Source organism: Eptesicus fuscus, chromosome 22 (genome assembly GCF_027574615.1).
Source record: "Eptesicus fuscus isolate TK198812 chromosome 22, DD_ASM_mEF_20220401, whole genome shotgun sequence".
NCBI lineage: Eukaryota > Metazoa > Chordata > Mammalia > Chiroptera > Vespertilionidae > Eptesicus > Eptesicus fuscus.
The window spans coordinates 300,739-315,422 of record NC_072494.1 but is presented as its reverse complement, the minus strand read 5'-3'; the positions used below and the strand labels follow the sequence as shown (position 1 = coordinate 315,422).

General features: G+C 50.9%; 1 protein-coding gene and 5 non-coding genes across 6 annotated transcripts; 2 read left to right on the top strand and 4 right to left on the bottom strand.

Moving 5' to 3' along the window:
- Window positions 1-6: 6 nt before the first annotated feature.
- Window positions 7-80, bottom strand: TRNAI-AAU (transfer RNA isoleucine (anticodon AAU)). Its single transcript has one exon. It is a non-coding gene; the product is annotated as a tRNA-Ile (tRNA).
- An 833-nt stretch (window positions 81-913) lies between these two features.
- Window positions 914-986, bottom strand: TRNAV-CAC (transfer RNA valine (anticodon CAC)). The gene has a single exon. It is a non-coding gene; the product is annotated as a tRNA-Val (tRNA).
- A 1,195-nt stretch (window positions 987-2,181) lies between these two features.
- Window positions 2,182-2,264, bottom strand: TRNAL-UAA (transfer RNA leucine (anticodon UAA)). Its single transcript has one exon. It is a non-coding gene; the product is annotated as a tRNA-Leu (tRNA).
- Window positions 2,265-3,783: 1,519 nt separating this feature from the next.
- On the top strand, window positions 3,784-3,856 carry TRNAV-AAC (transfer RNA valine (anticodon AAC)). Its single transcript has one exon. It is a non-coding gene; the product is annotated as a tRNA-Val (tRNA).
- A 786-nt stretch (window positions 3,857-4,642) lies between these two features.
- Window positions 4,643-4,716, bottom strand: TRNAI-AAU (transfer RNA isoleucine (anticodon AAU)). The gene has a single exon. It is a non-coding gene; the product is annotated as a tRNA-Ile (tRNA).
- A 439-nt stretch (window positions 4,717-5,155) lies between these two features.
- Window positions 5,156-11,205, top strand: PRSS16 (serine protease 16). The gene is made up of 12 exons (XM_008160980.3): window positions 5,156-5,225; window positions 5,301-5,461; window positions 6,098-6,197; window positions 6,293-6,422; window positions 7,644-7,767; window positions 7,996-8,073; window positions 8,163-8,210; window positions 8,643-8,933; window positions 9,910-10,051; window positions 10,508-10,687; window positions 10,766-10,911; window positions 11,030-11,205. Exons 1-12 carry the CDS (start codon window positions 5,156-5,158, stop codon window positions 11,096-11,098), a joined length of 1,539 nt encoding a protein of 512 aa, XP_008159202.3. The 3' UTR covers window positions 11,099-11,205.
- The last annotated feature ends 3,479 nt before the right edge of the window (window positions 11,206-14,684 follow it).

The following is a 14,684-nucleotide window of genomic DNA, read 5'->3' as shown; positions in this document are numbered from 1 at the left end:
TACCGCTGGCCCGTACGGGGATCGAACCCGCGACCTTGGCGTTATTAGCACCACGCTCTAACCAACTGAGCTAACCGGCCGCACGGTAAAAAGGTCCTCTCTTAGCCTTTGTAAAGTCATGGTAGACTCAAGTCAGCGTGTTCTTTTACAAAAGGGTAAGAAATGTTCTCTTTCCTACAAAGAGAAAAGAGTCATCGAGATGCGGGCGCGGAGGAACGTGCTCCTCCCGGGAAACAGAATTGCTCTGACCGAGAAAACTCGCGGAGGCACGGGTCCGGCGCTGCAGTGCGGAGCGTCCGACACGCGGTGGCGCCCGAGTGCGGCGGGCGTTCACGGGGCCGGAAGACCGCGCGACCATGTCTCAGACCCCGCGACCCCATCCGGTTCCCAGGAACAAGGACCCCCAAACCCACGACCATCGGCGTCCAGGGTCAGGGCTGTTGTCTGAACCGGGAGAAACGCCGAGATCGCAGGGGAGATGCCCCTCCCAACGGGGCCTGAGAGGTGTCCACGGGGGAGGGGCCGCGCAGCCCTCATCCCTGCGTCGCCTCTGCTCCCTCTTCTCTGTTGGACCCTACGAGGCTCCCATTTCCTCTCTGCTTTTCTACCCTTCGTTGCGTCTGCAGTGAATGGACCCACTACATGCAGCTGCCTACGTGCTGGGCGATCTTAGGCACTGACACTAAGGACCTGGAGAGCTTCCCTAGGGGGCGTATAACTTCACCTCCGCTTACTCGGAACCTCCTGGGTTGAAATCTCCCTGGCTGGCTTTGCGTAATTCTGGAGATTTGTGCGGAACCCCAGTGACTCCGCGGGTGTCATAGGATAACGCTTGCTTTCCAAAAAGAAAGAAAGTGTACGAACTCTGAGTTCTGTAACTTATAAATATCGAGATAGCATTTCAGGAAAACTATGTTTCCGCCCGGTTTCGAACCGGGGACCTTTCGCGTGTGAGGCGAACGTGATAACCACTACACTACGGAAACAACTGGCTGCTAGTAGTGGTGCCCCTCCCATCCAGAATAGAGGAGACTGCCTGAGTGGCCTGGGTTTGCCACAACCTTGTATAGAAAATGCACATTGTTGTGGATTTTCTTTTTTAAAAAAATTTTTATTTCAAATTTATAAAGACAAAAACTTATAACCAAGCAAAGGCTTTACCCAGGGCTCCGAATATTACACAAATTCCAGGCACTAAAAGCTAAGACAGCATCCTGGAGAATCTTTGTGTGTGGATTAATGATATTCCGCCCCCCGCCCCAGTTTTACTGAGCTATAATCTACACATAGCACTGTATAAGTGATCCAGGGTTCAAGGACAAAGTGTGACCCATGAGGAGGTGAGCTACACATAAGAATTGCATGATTTGGCCAACTTATACTGAAAGAAGCCGGGCAAGTTTGAGTAGGAATGGATCTTACGTGTATAGAATCAAAGTGGAAAGAATATAAAGTTGAATCAAATCAAATTCATTGACGTGGTCTTAGTAGGCAGAGATACTTGATTTAATATTTTAACTCAAGAGCCTAGGGACATCTCTAAGTTTTTATTAATTAAGAATTATAACCAATTCTTAATTAATTGGCTATAATTAAAATAATTATATTTTAATTACAATTAAGAATATAATTACATCAATAAAAAGTTTCCAAATTTTAATCACTCTAAAAATAACATTGCATAATGCAAAAGTAGTTTAAACATGCTGTACAGTTATAGTGCACATGAAAGCAAACTATGACAATAACACAAAACATAGGAGTAAACTCCTCACCTACACAGGACCAGCATGATCTTATTTAGAAGAAGACATTATTTGTAGCTGTATATTAAATCCTAGGGAAAGCACTGTAAATTGTTTTAAAAGACATAAATGTTAAAGCAATAGTGGAGAAAAAAAAATCCAAATCATGAAAAGTGCTCATATATTTCAAAAACAGGAGAAAAGACTTAAAAAAGAAACAAAAGGACACAGAAAACAACTTAAATCTTAGTACAGAGATGTCAGTAACTATGTTATACTGTGTATCAATTACCTAAACCCATCAATTATAGACAGCCATTGGAAGGACTAACGTCCTTCTAGTTTCAACTAGAAACTGGCCTAGTATTGCACAAGGAATTCATCCTCTCCCCACATAAAATGCCTCCCCCACATAAAATGCCTGTTACGATCAGCCTACCGGGAGTGGGGTTCGAACCCACGCGGACATACGTCCATTGGATCTTAAGTCCAACGCCTTAACCACTCGGCCATCCCGGTGACAGAAGGGGGCTTTTGTGTTCAGTATTACCAAGTTAGTACTAATTAGAACTGCAAGTTCCTGGAAGATTGTGAATAATAAGTTTGTAAAGCTATTTGCCACTTAGGCAACAGAGAACATCATTCGGTGCCCTGCATCCCCCAGTGGTCAAAAGAAAGAGAGCCCAACCTGCTCTGGAAAAATGGCCCTGGAGGAACCGGTTCACCCCAGGCGCAGGAGCGGTCGGCTGAGGAGCAATCGCCAAAAGCACAAGTACACGTGGTGATTACTGTGGACTTCTTTCAAACTGTAAGGATGCTTGAAAAATTCTTCACACAATATCGGCCCTTTTTATTCATTGACACCGAAGCCAAGAAGGCTTTGAGGATGGAAATGGAAATTGTTATGTTCGTCTTGGAACAGTTGATTCTTCCCCACCCATCACCTTCAGGTTAAATCTAAGTTCCTACAGTGGAGCGTCTCCCTGAGCCCCCTGCCCCGGCCCATGCATGTTACTGATTCTCCGTGACATGGATTTCCGCGAGAAGGAAGGGAGGAAGCCAAGCTCTGGTTCACCCCTAGAATGGGCGCTCTCAGACCCACTCCCGCTGCGCGCTAGGTTCGCCCCAGTGCAGGCACCTGCCCTCCATTCTGCGGCCCTTCAGTCACCTCAGGTGTGTTTGCGTCACATCACTTCCCCCAGCAAGTATTTCCTGCCCAAGAAGACTGGAAGGGATGCCAGTCTTCTGTGAGAAATCCCTGTGACTTTCATTCTGTGCACCAACCTGGTTGTAACTAAGTCACGACATACAAACTTACCATGACAATCAGCATGGCGACTTTGGGGACAAGCACTTTTTCTCTACTCAGTGCCTCCGGGGGGAGGGAGGGGGGGGTCAGCCTTAGACCCTAGTGGGAGGCAGGTGGCCTGTCCCTGGGAAGGACGGTGACTTGGGGCCCTGGAGATGGGGTGTTTCACCAAGAAGAGTCAGGTGAGCCACAGAGGTCACCTTCCTGCTGTGGGACGTTGCGGGACATAAGACACGAGTGCACACGTCCCAGGTCGGTGACATGAGACAGAGAACAGAACAGAAAAGTGTGACGGCGGATGGACTGACTCGAGGCCCCTCCCCCCACTCCTCGCAGGCACACCGGGTCCCGGCCACCCCCCTCCCCAGGTCCTGGCCTTGTCCTCTGAGCTCGGCCAGCTTCTACAAGATAATTACAGTCACCAAGAGATGGGTCAGGGGAATGAGCGCAGAACGTGCCAAGATAATTCTTGAAATTTCCCAGGCGCCTGAGCTCCCAGTCCGGTGCGCGGACCGTCGCTGAGAGATCAGCTCCAACGCTGTGGATGCCAAGGATCTGGGTGTGAAAGGAAATCAGTGTCTTTACACACACACACACACACACACACACACACACACACACACACACACACACAAAAGACAAAACAAACAAACAAACAATTTCATGGAAAGGATAAAGTCAAAGTTAATTCTTACTTATTTTGAAATGCAAAAAGGTAATAGCCGGCCGGTTTCCGTAGTGTAGTGGTGATCACGTTCGCCTAACACGCGAAAGGTCCCCGGTTCGAAACCGGGCGGAAACAGCTTGTTCACCTTTTCTGGAATTTTACAGTGAAGCCACTCTACATGGCAAGTTTTAATATAGAGCTCACCACGCATAACTAATCATCTCTGAATTGATGCACAAAGTTCAAAATAAAAATCATGTTTTATGTTTTATTACCCAGTTATGAACTTCATACATTCCAGGGCCTTTCTCCAACTGTGCCACATTAACCGTGCCATGACCCACCCCTCAGCCTGTCCTTAACTCCAACATTACTTGGATAAGAAAGAAGAAAGAGAGAGAGAGAGAGAGAGAGAGAGAGAGAGAGAGAGAGAGAGAGAGAGAGAGAGGAAGGAGGGAAGGGAAGGGAAGGGAAGGATAAAAGGGAAAGAAATATGGATGTGTCTGATTGTGATGGTTTTAACCATAAGAAGTACCGTTGTCGACAGAGCTGAAAAGGCAGCAGGTGAGGAGACAGCAGGTGGATGAAGCATAAGCGACTCGCGGAGACTCGTGGCGCTCAGAGTCCGACGCCGCCATACACACATCGCACCTCCGGGACCACCCCTTCTCGTGTATCCGCATCCTCTTTACTAAAATTTCTATGTGAAGGCTTTATGCCACTTTTCCTCAAGTCGTTTTTTTCTTTTTGTCCCCCACCCCCTTCCTTTGAAGAGGGGGACAAGGAACGTTGGTGTCACTGCTGAAGGTTAAGAAATGAAGCCAACATTTAATCCCAATCTTACACCGGGGAGGCTATTTCCCGCGTGTGAAGTGACTGCAGCAAAATTAATTATGTTGAGGAAGAGAAAAACAGCTCTCGTGGCCCGTACGGGGGTCGAACCCGCGGCCTTGGCGTTATTAGCACCACGCTCTAACCAACTGAGCTAACCGGCCAGCTGTGAGAGGCGCCACTTTTACTTAGGGAAATAAAAAGTTTGCTGACATTCTTGCGCGCCTACAACTAAAGGATGTCTCTTTCCTCTTTTCAAAGCAGACTTTCTTGTTTAGCTCATTTTAACGACGACTGAAGGGCAAGGAGGGGAAACTGAAGCTCAGCGAGGGGAAACTGAGGGACAGGGCAAGGGAGACCAGGGGACGAGAGGGGAGAAAACCGGGAACAGAGGGAAGACACTGGATATCCAGGTGCGGCTTCACTAGCCTCTGGACACAGACTCGGGCGTCCCTGCCCCGCGTAGGTGGATCCTACCGACGCTTGACCTGTCCCTGGAAAGGCGTCTGCAAAGAAGCCCGAGCTCCTGCGGCTATAAACCTCCCGGCCAGCTCTGGGGACCGGATGAAGATGCCGAGCGCCTCTCGCAGAGGACTGGGCAGCATGGCCCTGGGCCCTGCCCTGTGGCTGGGCCCTCTGCTCCTGGCTTCCCTCGGGGGGTCCTCAACTCCAGGTAGGAGAAGCCTGGGGTTCAGGCAGGGGCTCCGAAGGGAGCTCGGCTGAACGCTGTCCCCTCTGGGCCCCGCAGCCTCCCTCCTTAGGCGCCTCAGCGAGCACATTCAGCGTTTTCAGGAGAGCTCTGTCCTGGGCCTGAGTCTGGACCCGGGGGTGGCGGCCCTCCCTAGAGAGGGGTGGCTGGAGCAGCCCCTGGACCCCTTCAATGCGTCTGACAGGAGGACCTTCCTACAGGTGAGGTTGGGAGCGGGGGAGCCCACTGTCTACCCTGCCCTCTCCTTCCCTCCCTACTCCGTCCCTCAGCCTCTGCGTCCTCTCTCTCTCCCTTTCTACCTCTCTCTTCCTCAACCCAGCCCCACCCCACCCCACCCCCCATGTCCTTCAGAATAAACGCTAAAACCACCACCAGTCTGGATGTGTAGCAGAGACTTGGACTGACTTTGGAACCAGCCCTGGCTCACAACTTGACGATATCTCCTGAATGAATGAACAAACTCACCCTTTTTCACACCTACTCTGTACGCAGTCTCCAAAGGCCCTCTCACCTCAGTGCTAGTCCCAATCCACCTGCACGTGTTACTTATTCTACAATGATCAACATAGAGCAGGTGCCTCCCATGTGCTCGCCACTGCACTTGGGCCTGGGATATAAGAGAGAAAAGGGTGACCAAAATACCTGCTCTTGTAGGTCTTACATTCTAGGTGAGAAGACAACAGGCGGGAAATGAACCCACAAACAAGCCTGTTTCCGACACTACTAAGTATAGGAAGAACGATCCCCTAGGGAGAAAGACCGGGAGGAACAGGGAATAGAGAAGGGAGGTCAGAACGCTCACAACCCCATTTCTCCTTCCTCATCCCACCTCTCAGCGGTACTGGATAAACGACCAGCACTGGACCAGCCGGGATGGACCCGTATTCCTGCATCTGGGCGGCGAGGGCAGCCTCTGGCCGGGCTCAGTGATGAGAGGTGAGAAGCAAGAGTGGGAGAGACGTAGCTGGGGAGCCGGGGGAGGGCTGGGAGAGCTTCACCCATCTCACACTCCCCTTCCACCCTCTTCACAGGGCACCCTGCAGCCCTGGCCCCAGCCTTGGGGGCCCTGGTGATAGGCCTGGAACACAGGTTTTATGGCCTGAGCATACCTGCTGGGGGCCTGAACATGGCCCAACTCCGCTTCTTGTCCAGCCGCCATGCGTACGTTGGGATAGGGAAAGTGTTTGGGGTCATGGGACTAGAGATGTCTCCCCTGCCTGAAGTTGACCTTGAGTCTTTGGTTCATGGTTGTTGTTTTTCTGTCTTTCAGTGTCTTATTCTCTTTCCATCTCTGGGTCTCTGTCCCTCTCCATCTCTTTCTTTTTCATACACTGTCTTCTCTCATCCTGTCTTACTATGATGACTGGTCCTCACGACCTGGTCTCTGCTCTGAAGGACACAGCCTCCTCACTGGTCTCCGTTGCTGCCCTTGACCTCTTCAGTCCATTCTCCAGATGAAGCCAGAGTGGTTGGTAGGGCGTAATCCGGACCACCACGCTCCCTACCTCAAAGCCCTCGCATCTGTCATCTCATCACAGTAAAGTCCTATCTTCACAGTGGCCCTGAGGTTTGACTGCCTCTGGCTCTGTCACTCTCTGTCCTCCACTTCCTCACACTCTTAGGGCTCCAGCCACACGGACATCCTTGCTGTTCCCCAGACATACAGGCTCAGCTGTCTAGAGCCTCTGAACCCTTCCCCTGGGCTCCCCCCAGATGTTGCATATTCCTCCTCCCCTCCTTTAGGGCACCCTACTCCTACTAGCAACCCCCCTGCTCTAACCCCTCACCTGCTCCAGTCTCCACACACTTGTCTGGAATCCTCTCCTTTGCCTTTCTCTATCTTACTCTTGTCACTGTCTGTCTGTCTGTCTGTCTGTATCTCTTTGCCTCTGTGTTGCTCTCTATCTTCCAATCTTTCCACAAACTTACCCGGTTTCTAACTGCAGTGGGATGGTCCTGGCTGCAAACTGGTTGGGGAAGGTTAGGGAGGGAAGAAAGCACTTAGAATAGAAAAGAGGATGTTAGACGTGTCCCAACATCGCTTTTCCTTCATCTCCCCTGCCCCAGTACTCTCACCCCTCCGCCTAGGACCCTCCTCTGCCTGAGGAACTCTTCTCCATTTGTCTGGTTTCTCCTAAACTGCCTTGAGGTTTTTCCTCTCCCACATAATATGGAAGGAGAGGAGGGTGGAGGCTTTCCAAAGGGTCTCCCCTGCCCTGGCCACTTCCGGAAACGGATGTGTGGATGAAGCCTTCAGAAATACTTCCTGAGAAAGAAGCCCTGGCTTCTGGCCAGACACCCCCTGCCCCGTCCGGCCCCGCCTGCACAGAGGGGTATCCCAGGGATTGCAGAGGTGACCGACCGGCCTCTCCTTGACCCCAGGCTGGCCGACGTGGTCTCCGCCCGCCTCGCGCTCTCCCGCCTCCACAACGTCTCCTCTTCCAGCCCCTGGGTCTGCTTCGGAGGCTCCTATGCCGGCTCCCTGGCCGTCTGGGCGCGGCTGAAGGTCCCGGGACCCCTCTGGGGGTGGGGTGGACTCAGGGGTCCCCATCTCGGGGGATAGGAACATCCTCTCCCCACACCCTCCCCCTACAGAAGGGCTTTCCATAGCCGGCTCCACAAGGGCCCGGTGCACAGGGAAAGGGGTTCGCCTAGGGCCACGCGAGGCGTGCGTGGCAAAGGGCGGAAGATTGGGGGTCCAGCCCCCGCCCGCCTGACAACCTCTCCCCGCCAGTTCCCGCATCTCCTCTTCGCCGCGGTCGCCTCCTCGGCCCCAGTGCGGGCCGTGCTGGATTTCTCCGCGTACAACGAGGTGAGGACGCGGGCGGGGCCCGGGAGGAGCGGGGTCTCGGCCGTCGGGGTCCCTGATGCGCCTCTTCTCCTCCGGCGGTCGGACCACAGGTGGTGTCCAGGAGCCTCACGAACACGGCGATCGGCGGGTCCCTGGAAGTAGGAGTGGGCCCGTCCTGGGGCATGGAGAGGGGAGGCGGCCTTCAAATTGGGGCCAGAGGGAAAAGTGCAGCCAGCTCGGTGGCGGGGTCTGGGGAGGTGGGACCCCAGAGATGCACGGACCCTAGGAGGCTGGAGCTGAAAACGGGCCAGGACGTCTGGAGGGAAGAGCTTCAACGAGGGCGGGGCTGGCGTGGGCGGGTCCGAGGAGAGTGGACCTATCAGGGGGTGAGGCTCAGTATGGGGCGGGGCCACAGGAGAGTGGACCTATCAGGAGGTGAGGCTCAGTATGGGGCGGGGCCACAGGAGAGTGGACCTATCAGGAGGTGAGGCTCAGTGTGGGAATTCGGGAGCTCAGGAGGATGCTGGTCAGGGAAGAGACCGGCCGGGCCCAGGAGCTGGTCTCCGCTGACGCAACCTTTCTTCCCGCAGTGCCGGGCGGCGGTGTCCACGGCTTTCGCGGAGGTGGAGCGGCGGTTGCGCGCGGGAGACGAGGCCCGTACAGCTCTGAGGGCTGAGCTGGGCGCCTGCTCGTCCCTGGGCCTTGCGGAGGACCGGGCGGAGCTGCTGGGGGCGCTGCAGGCGCTGGTGGGGGGCGCAGTGCAGTATAACGGGCAGGCGGGGACGCCGCTGAGCGTGCGGCAGCTCTGCGGACTCCTGCTCGAGGGCAGGCGCAATGGCAGCCGCCCTGTGCCCTACCACGGGCTTCGTCGGGCGGTGCAGGTGAGCTCCCCACAGCACAGTGGGAAAGTCCTAGACCAGGGCCCCTGCCCCACCTCCGCTGTGCAATCTTGCGCAGCCTTGAACCACTTCTGAGCCTTATTTTCTTCGCCTGTCAAACGGGGATGGCACAGGGCCCTGGGGAGGTGAAATAAAGGGGCCTGTCATGGGCTCACACACGATGCAAAATTAGCACCTGGGCCCGTGGTCGGCAAACTCCTTAGTCAGCAGAGCCAAAAAGCAACAGGACAACGATTGAAATTCCTTTTGAGAGTCAAATTTTTTAAACTTAAACTTCTTCTAACGCCACTTCTTCAAAATAGACTTGCCCAGGCCGTGGTATTTTGTGGAAGAGCCACACTCAAGGGGCCAAAGAGTCGCATGTGGCTCGAGAGCCGCAGTTTGCCGACCACGGACCTAGGCTATTTTGTCTGTCTTGTTTTGTCTTATTCTCAGAACCTGCAACAGGGTCTGGCAGACATCAAGTGTCAATTAGAATTTAGACTGAATGAAAAAACATAGGTAGTCCTGAGGACAGAGTTCTTCTGAAGCCAGAACCCCACCTTCGGAATCCACAGTTGCGATCCAGGTGTTACTTATACAGCGCTATCTGCACGGAGAGCTGTGTGAAGTGTTTTGCATGAATTATTTCAATGAATTCTCACAGTAGTTCTAGGAGACAGGCACTGTTATGATCCCCACTTACAGAGGGGGAAACTGAGGTCCAAGACAGTATCTATCACTCACTCCAGGTCTCACAGGTAATAAGGTCCCAGGCATCTAGGACCTGAACCTCTTACCCACAGGGACCCAGGCGCCCACCCCCTCTGACCACTGACTCCCAGGAGAACTCAGGCACTCCTTCTGACTTCTCACCTTTGACTTTTAGGGACCTATGCTTCCAGACCCTGGCTTGCAGGTGGGAGGGGAAACGCTTATGAATGTATGTGTGTGTGTGTGTGTGTGTATTGTCCCCCAGCTTGTCATGCACAGCCTGGGCCAGAGGTGTTTAAGCTTCTCCCGAGCAGAGACATTGGCACAGCTGAGGGTCACAGAACCCCAAGTGTCCGGCGTGGGTGACCGGCAGTGGTTGTACCAGACATGTACTGAGTTCGGCTTCTGTGAGTACCTGACTCAACCCTCCTCTGATAACCTTAGGAAAAAAAAGTTTATTGAAGTGATAGGTGATAGGCAATAAGCATTTACTTGAGATCAATAAGAATACCTATATGAGAAGCACTGATTCAGGCAGAAACTTAAATAGTTTTCCAATTAAGAGACAAAGGCAATGGGTTTTTATGAAAAAGGAAAGGGAACAATTACATCAACCAAAGGAAGGGATTTATTTCTATTGGTACAGATAAGCTGACATAGTAAATAAGCATTTTAAACAATGTTTTAATTTTCAGCCCATCACAGCCCTATCGTTCTGGGCCATCACTGTCTGGGGTGCGGGAGGTGCCTCTCTGACAGGGCTGTGAATTCATTGGTCATTGTTGGGGAGAGCTCAACAATTAACTGAAGGAGGCTGGGGAGTTGGGTTTATACCCCACACTTATAGATATCTCCCTCCACAGATGTCACCTGTGAGGACCCCACATGTCCTTTCTCCAAACTCCCAGCACTGCCCTCCCAGCTGGAGCTGTGTGAGCAGGTGTTTGGGCTTTCAACCTCGTCCATAGTCCAGGCTGTGGCTCAGACGAACTCCTACTACGGTGGCCAGACCCCAGTGGCCACCCAGGTGCTGTTCGTGAATGGTGAGTGTGCCATCAGAACCTGACCTCAAAGTCTCCACCAGGGCCCAGCTCGGCACACCATTTCCCCTTTCTTCCCAGGGGATTCGGACCCCTGGCATGTGCTGAGTGTAACACAGGCCTTGGGACCCTCCATGTCAGCCCTTCTCATCCCCAATGCCTCTCACTGCTTGGATATGGCACCTGAGCGGCCCTCAGACACCCCCAGCCTCCGCCTAGGGCGCCAGGTAAGACAACAACAAAAAGCCCTGGGTGATTTACTTTTTCATTTGCATACTAATTTACATGCGCATGCCCTCACTAGTACTAGGATCTGACTTTCAAAATTCTCCCACCTCTTTACAGAGCATCTTGCAGCAGCTGCAGACCTGGCTCAAGCTGGCAAAGAAGAGCTTGGTTAGGGGTGGGGTCTGAGCCCCGCACCCTCGCCACTCCCTGCTGCCGACCTCAGACCAGAACGTATTGTTCACTGGACAGGAGAAAGCAGCTTGTTTAAGAAGAGGAAATTCCCAGGAATTGGCATTCAGCACCTGTTCTGCATATAACTGACTTGTGTATGCAACCATCTTCACTCACAGCTAAAATGTCTCTGTTACAGACAAGAAGTTCTGCAAATATAACTGGGTGATTACTCTCATTGTGGATGTCGGTATTTTAATGGCAAATGTCAGAGAATTGTCACTGTTCATGCTGGTGCCCTCCCCCCACTAATCGGAGTCTGGCTCACGTTCTGCTCTGCTGCCAGGTGGGCACCTCTGCACATCTCTGTCTGGCCCTCAGGCCCTGCCCTGCCTGCTTCTTGCTCTGCTCATTAAAAGGCATCTTTAAGAAATGGAAAGACAAGTGAAAGAGTGAGTGAAAACATGCATAATACATATATCTGACAAAGGACTTGGGTCCAGATTATTTAAAGAAATCCCAGAAACCAATAATAAAAAGATGAGTGAATGACAAATGCGCAAAGCACTTGAATAAGCACTTCAATTTTAAAAATACCTGTATAAAAACAAAGAAAAAATACATGTATGGTCAATAAGCACATGAAAAAGATGCCAACCTATTTAGTCATTAGAGAAATGTGAATTAAAACCACAGTACTACTTTACACCCAACTGAGTTACAAGCAAATAAAACAAAACCCTCTAAAAGTCCAAAAGGTGAGGATGTCACCCTGCCTAGTTTTGGAGAATTTTGAACTCAGGTTTTGAGGTACATTTGATTATGAGTCATAGAATTTCCATATTTTTATTTTAACAAATAATGTGAGGAAAAAATGCACTGTGAATGAAAATGTACTAAAAGAAAAAATCATTCAAAAGTATTAGTTTTGGGGACACCCAGAAAATAAGTATGTGACTCCGATATACCTTGTAAAGCAAGCATTCAGCATGGTGTTTCCATAGTGTAGTGGTTATCACATTCGCCTGACACGCGGAAGGTCCTGGGTGGAAACAACCCTTGCTTAAGGTCTTTTGTATTTGCATTTCTCCTCTAAATGCCTTTGAGGTTTCCAAAAAGTCCTCCTGAGAGGAGCACCACTGAGACCCACGTCCTCATTCATGCTGTCAACCTGGGAATTTATGCAGAGAATTTCTAAGAATAACAACTCCAACTCCACCAAATTATATTTAAGAATTAGATCCTTCCCTCTTAGCATTGCACTTTAGCAATTCTTTGTCATCTGGATCCAAGACCTTTTATGGTATGTGGATAGATGGCAGATGATTGATAGATAAATAATAGATGAGTAGATGGACGATAGATAGTGGATGATAGATAACAGATGGATAGATCCTAGATACAGTTGATGATGAATAGGTTCGACAGATAGGAGATAAAGAAAAAAGGAAAGAAAGGAAGACCTAAGGACGACCTTCGTCACCAGGCAGAGGCATTCCAGGTGCGGGGACCAGAGCCCAACCCTCAACTCCAAATCAGGGCTTCCGGGTGCAAGTACTTGAGTCCCACCCGCGTCTCCAGATCTGGGAGGACCTGAGCCCAATCTTCGTCTTCACACCGGGACTTCCCTGAGCCTGACCGGTCGCCTGGCCCAGACTTCCAGGTGCTGCGGCCACTAGGGCCAGAAGTCAGCTGGGCACCGAAAAGCTCGGCGTCAATAGGTTCAACTTTCAGTTCCATTTCGCACAGACCAGTCCCGGCTGGGATTGCCACAAGGTGAGGGTGTGTTTACTTGGGTGTGTGATTGAGGTAAGTCTGCGAGACAGACACGCAGGGACCCGGCGTTTAGGCCTCGCAGGTAGGGTGTGGTGACAGCCAGCGGTTCCGCTCGGACATTTCCAGGGACTGGTATCTGACTCGGTTGCAGGTGCGCGCCCAGCAGGTGACGACCCCTGGGTTGCCAGGAGGGAGCCCCACGCTTCCAGGAGTCAGGACCATGGACAGCGCGCCCTGGATTTGCCGGGTCGAGTGAGGGTTTTATGGGAAGTGAGAAAGCAGGGGAGGAAATCAATCGTTTCACGGTACATGGAGTTGGTGATGTGTGTGTTTAGTTCACATATATTATTTTTATTTTTATAAAAGCCTGAGATACGGAACACATTGTTTCTAGCTGATTGAATGCAGGCTGGAAAGCGGGCTCTATACCCCCTCGGGGAAATACTTCACCATCCGACTGCTGGTGCGCCTGCGTTTGCCCAGCACAGCACCGCGGGGGGCAGGGAACCCGGTTCCAGTTGGGGAGGCCAGGTCTCCCGGCTGCCAGCGAGACCGCCAAAGGGGATTCACATAATCCGAATTCCCACGCGTTTTCTCAAATCGTTTGGGAGAAACGTAGCGCTTCTATACTGAGATTAGGTCAGACCAAGTCTCAAATTGTGTGTACTTTGAGAGGACAAAGGGATAAGAGGCAGACACTGTTGTGTGTGTGTTTAATGAAAGAGCTGACTATCAATTACCTACATGTTTTTGTGCTTATTTATTATGTCACCCTAAGATTATGGCCTGAAATCCTCTCCAAGACCACTGTCCTGTCTGCAGCCTCATTTTCACATTTCACGGCCCCTTTCTCTCCAACACACTGTCCTGTTTACAATCTCTCTAATTTACCATGGATTTGTGCACATGTCGTTGTCCTTCCTTAAATACTCTTCTATACTGATTAGCGTCTTTTCAATCTTCACTTTTTTAGAAAGAACTTCCCAAAACTTTCTAGATAAATCTTCATATTTCTCTTAGCACTATATACTCTTCTCATTGCAAATTTTGTGTTAATTTGCACGATGACTCAATTCCTCTGTCGCTCTCACTAGAATATAATTTCCAAGAGATGTAGTGCCCAGTTTTGTTTGTCAGTGAAACCCTAGTACATATTGCCTAGTACACACAATAAATCTTTTTAAAATAGATTTTTATTGCTTTCAGAAAGGGAGAGGGAGCGATAGCAATATCAGTGATGAGAGAGAATGTGGGTTTGGTTCCCATAAAGGCCACAGGTGTGTTTATGTTTAGAGAAACTCGATTCTGAACCGATAAAAAACATAGACTAACCTATACGGTGCCACGTTCTCAAAGTTCCAATCCATCGCTCTTGCTATCCTTTAATCCACTCATGACCCAATTCAGTGCGCATAAATTCGACACGTTCCCCGACAGTGTTTCCTCCGGGAGCAGTGGTTCGCGGGGGCAGAGGACTCAAAAGTGGGAGCTCTCCCCCATGGAAAAAGAAAAGTGGAAACGATAGTTGGCAACTTTTTAAAAAGTTTATTCGATTTTAAATGGTCTTTCCAAAGTACCAACTAATCTACTTTTTAAAGTCAACAAGAGATACGAGGTAAGGAGAAGTTCTTAAAAGGTTGTTCCTTCCATGTCTCTGAAGACTCAGATTTTACTAAAAGCCCACGTGGCCCTGGGAGGAAGCACCGTGAAAGATGGCCAGGTTTCGGACGCGTCCTCTCCCTACGCGTTTTTTTTGCAGATTCCGATGTAAAAAAGAGTTGGCCGGCACGTGACAAGTAATCGCCCACCACTTAATCCTAGAGAA